This window comes from Neoarius graeffei, chromosome 8, assembly GCF_027579695.1.
Source record: "Neoarius graeffei isolate fNeoGra1 chromosome 8, fNeoGra1.pri, whole genome shotgun sequence".
Classification (NCBI taxonomy): Eukaryota; Metazoa; Chordata; class Actinopteri; order Siluriformes; family Ariidae; genus Neoarius; species Neoarius graeffei.
Window position 1 is genome coordinate 81,730,484 of NC_083576.1, and position 3,729 is coordinate 81,734,212.

The following is a 3,729-nucleotide window of genomic DNA, read 5'->3' on the forward strand; positions in this document are numbered from 1 at the left end:
GCAGCCTTGCCCCAGGGCTAATCTCGTATGGCGTCACACATGGAACTCTAGTTATCTGGGTCATTTCCATTCATCTAACTCTGTGCTTGCATACTCGCTGAAATTGGATATTGTTAATGGAATCTTACAAAAATAATGATGTGAAAGCGCTGCATTGTGTTTGGATGTTCAAATCCATATACAACAGGACATTCAGTTCACGAATTTCTGAGAAAGGACACTAATCTAAAGCGACAGTGGGTGAAGTTTGTGCAAACAAAGCGGGCAGATTTTGTGTCACTGACGAATAATAAATCTGATTCATCAAGTGTTCATCTCCCACTGGATCATCACCTTGTCGTGGTATGGGGGCTTGTGCGTCTCAATGATCTTAAGAGCTATGCTGTAGATTCAATCATATTGGACAGGTCAAGGGGTAGAGATCAGACTAAGGTCCCTGATCCTCTAGGTTGGGGATTGGGCATAGGGCTAACAACCCCATCCCATAAAAACCCAAATGTTACAGAAACAGCAACAAATAGACCTACTACTACTGGGTGAGATGGGTTTATAGCCCAAAGCAGGCAGGAGTGGAGGGCTTTTGTTGCTGCCCTACATGCCAGTCAGGCATAATGGGCAGAAGTAAGTACCAAGTGTTCACCACCAGAGCGATCACATGGGAATTACTGGAGCAAAAAAGAAACCCATTTATTTAATAAATGACATTTGATCTGACGTTTGGACAATTCACCCATTCCCCTATTATCTCACACACACACAATTATAAGCAACATTTACATGCTTGCGACATCCAATCTTATATCTGGTGCACTTTAACAGGAAGAAAAATGTGTGCACAATCATCATTAATTATTCAGTGAAACATGTTAAATGCTCTCAGATTGCAATATTGCAAAAATCGATTTACAACCCCGATTCCAAAAAAGTTGGGACAAAGTACAAAATTGTAAATAAAAACAGAATGCAATAATTTACAAATCTCAAAAACTGATATTGTATTCACAATAGAACACAGACAACATATCAAATGTCGAAAGTGAGACATTTTGAAATTTCATGCCAAATATTGGCTCATTTGAAATTTCATGACAGCAACACATCTCAAAAAAGTTGGGACAGGGGCAATAAGAGGCTGGAAAAGTTAAAAAGGTACAAGAAAGGAATAGCTGGAGGACCAAATTGCAACTCATTAGGTCAGGGGTGCCCAATACGTCGATCGCGATCGACTGGTCGATCGCAGGGCCAATGAGAGTAGCTCACAGAACTCCGCAAGAAAAAAAACGGAAAAAAAAAACCGCGCGTTTTCAGAAAAGCAATTCATCCTATCACATAATGATATTATAACGTGCCCGCTGATTGACGTGTAGACAGGCCAGTCTGCTGGCTGCTACAAAGTTTGTTACACCATTACCATAACAACCATAACATATCTCATAGCCTACTACAGACAAGCGCCAGTTGTTGCTTGCTTTCCTTTTACCACTGCATTTTCGTTTTCGCTGTAGCTCGATTCGCTGTGTAGTAGCCTACAAAAAATGATTCGGAAATGAATGAGGGAGGTAAACAAATAAAAAAATCGAAGACTTACCATTTCCATCAAGAATGGGAAGAGGACTTCTTGTTCACGATGTCACACTCGAAGTGTGTCTGTCTGATCTGTCAATCCAGCATTGCACTTCCAAAGAAAGGGAACGTAGAGAGACATTTTCGAATGGTTCATCGAACCTTTGATACTGACTTTCCTCCAAGCACTGAATTGAGAAAGAGAAAGGTGAGGGAGTTGAAGTCTCAGCTTCTTGGACAGCAGTCTCTTTTCACTCGGCCAACGTCGAAAGCCAAGGCCGCCACAGAGGCATCGTTCCGGGTGAGTCGCACGATCATTAGGCACAAAAAGTGTTTCCAGGATGGAGTTATGGTGAAGGAAGCCTTCATCGAGGCATCAGATGCGTTGTTTAAAGACTTTAAAAACAAAACGGAAATAATGTCTGCAGTCAAAGCTGTTCAATTGACAGGAAATACAGTGACCAGGCGATGCGAAATGATGGGCGACAACTTAGTACAGCAGCTTGCTAAGGACATTGACTGTTGCGAGTGCTTCTCGTTACAGATGGACGAATCTACCGACATCACAGACAAAGCCCAGTTGTGCATTTTTATTCGGATGGTTCATGATATGACTGCAAAAGAGGAACTTTTAGCAGTTCTGCATATGAACGCACACACACGGGGGGAGGACATTTTTCAGATATTCAAAAACTTTATCGACAAGACTAAGATTCCAGTGTGCAAGTTGGTGTCTATCACCACGGACGGGGCGCCAGCCATGACAGGCAGGCGTAATGGATTTGTTGCCAAATGCCGAGAGGATGAAGCGTTTCCTGACTTTCTAAGTTACCATTGTATCATACACCAACAAGCGTTGTGTGCGAAAATGTTGAACATGAAAGAGATCATGGACGTAGCAACAAAAGTGGCCTGTTCTATCCGTGCAAAATCTCTCCAAAGACGACTCTTCCGCTTGCAGCTTGAGGAGGCTGACAGCGACCACACAGGACTACTGCTTCACACAGACGTAAGGTGGTTGAGTAGGGGGAAATTCCTGCAACGATTTCGCGATCTCCTTCCCGAGATAAAGCAGTTCCTTCAGGAGAAAAAACATGCAGAATACGAGCAACTTAATGATGATCGTTGGTTGCTTGATTTGGCGTTTTTAACGGATCTGTCAAACATGCTCAATGAGCTAAACGTGGAATTACAGGGCAAAGAGAAACTCGTGATCAATATGATAAGCACAGTGAATGCCTTCAAAGGAAAACTTAAACTGCTTTCTTCAAAGATCCAACGCAATGATCTGGGAAACTTTAGCAACCTTGCATCTGAGCTGAATAATCAAGGAAAGGACTCAACGGAGTTTGACAGTGCATGTTATGCAGAACAGATTGACACCGTCCTGTCAGACTTTGACAGGAGATTTCAAGACTTCGCTCTACTCGAGCCAGTTGCCATGTTCATGTGCTTCCCTTTTCGGGAGGATGCTGAGGTCGATGTCCTCGCTTCCAAAATCTCAACAATGTTTCAGCTCAGTTCTGCTGAAGTTGAGGATGAGATCTTGACACTGCAAGCAGACATTAACCTGAAGTCCAGGGCCAATGAACAGTTCTGGAGTTTGCTCACAGAAGAAAAGTATCCCAACATGAGAAAATGTGCAACATCTCTGACTGCAATGTTTGGGTCTACTTACTTGTGCGAGTCAGCCTTTTCACATATGAAAATTATAAAATCCAAATACCGCTCCACCCTGACCGACGATCATTTGGAGGCGTGTCTGAGACTGGCTATCAGTAGCTATATCCCGGACTATGCATCCCTTGTTGACTCCATCCAATGCAAGTCATCATCTGAATAAGGTAGCCTACTGACCACTGATGTGAACATGCCCCTGTGTATGCACAAAAAAAAGACTACATGCATAAAGTTAATTGTCTGAAAGTTTCAATGTTTCAACAGTGAATTGTAGTGTGAGAGGGTGTGTAATGTAGGCCAATTGCCACTCTATGCATGTTAAAAAAAAGTCCTAGTTTTAAAAAAGTTCATTTTCAATGTGTGGACTTTGATCATAAATGTAGGCCTGAATTTTATGGGCAATGTAATGTGAACCTGCCACATGCAAAAAAAAAAAGGCTACATGCAATGTACACATAAAGTTAATTCATTGTCTGAAAGTTTCAG

At 42.3% G+C, this 3,729-nt stretch overlaps 1 protein-coding gene across 1 annotated transcript; it reads left to right on the forward strand.

The window, feature by feature from the left end:
* Window positions 1–1,711: 1,711 nt before the first annotated feature.
* LOC132889940 (general transcription factor II-I repeat domain-containing protein 2A-like) lies at window positions 1,712–3,406 on the forward strand. Its single transcript, XM_060926748.1, has one exon. It carries the CDS (start codon window positions 1,712–1,714, stop codon window positions 3,404–3,406), a length of 1,695 nt encoding a protein of 564 aa, XP_060782731.1.
* The last annotated feature ends 323 nt before the right edge of the window (window positions 3,407–3,729 follow it).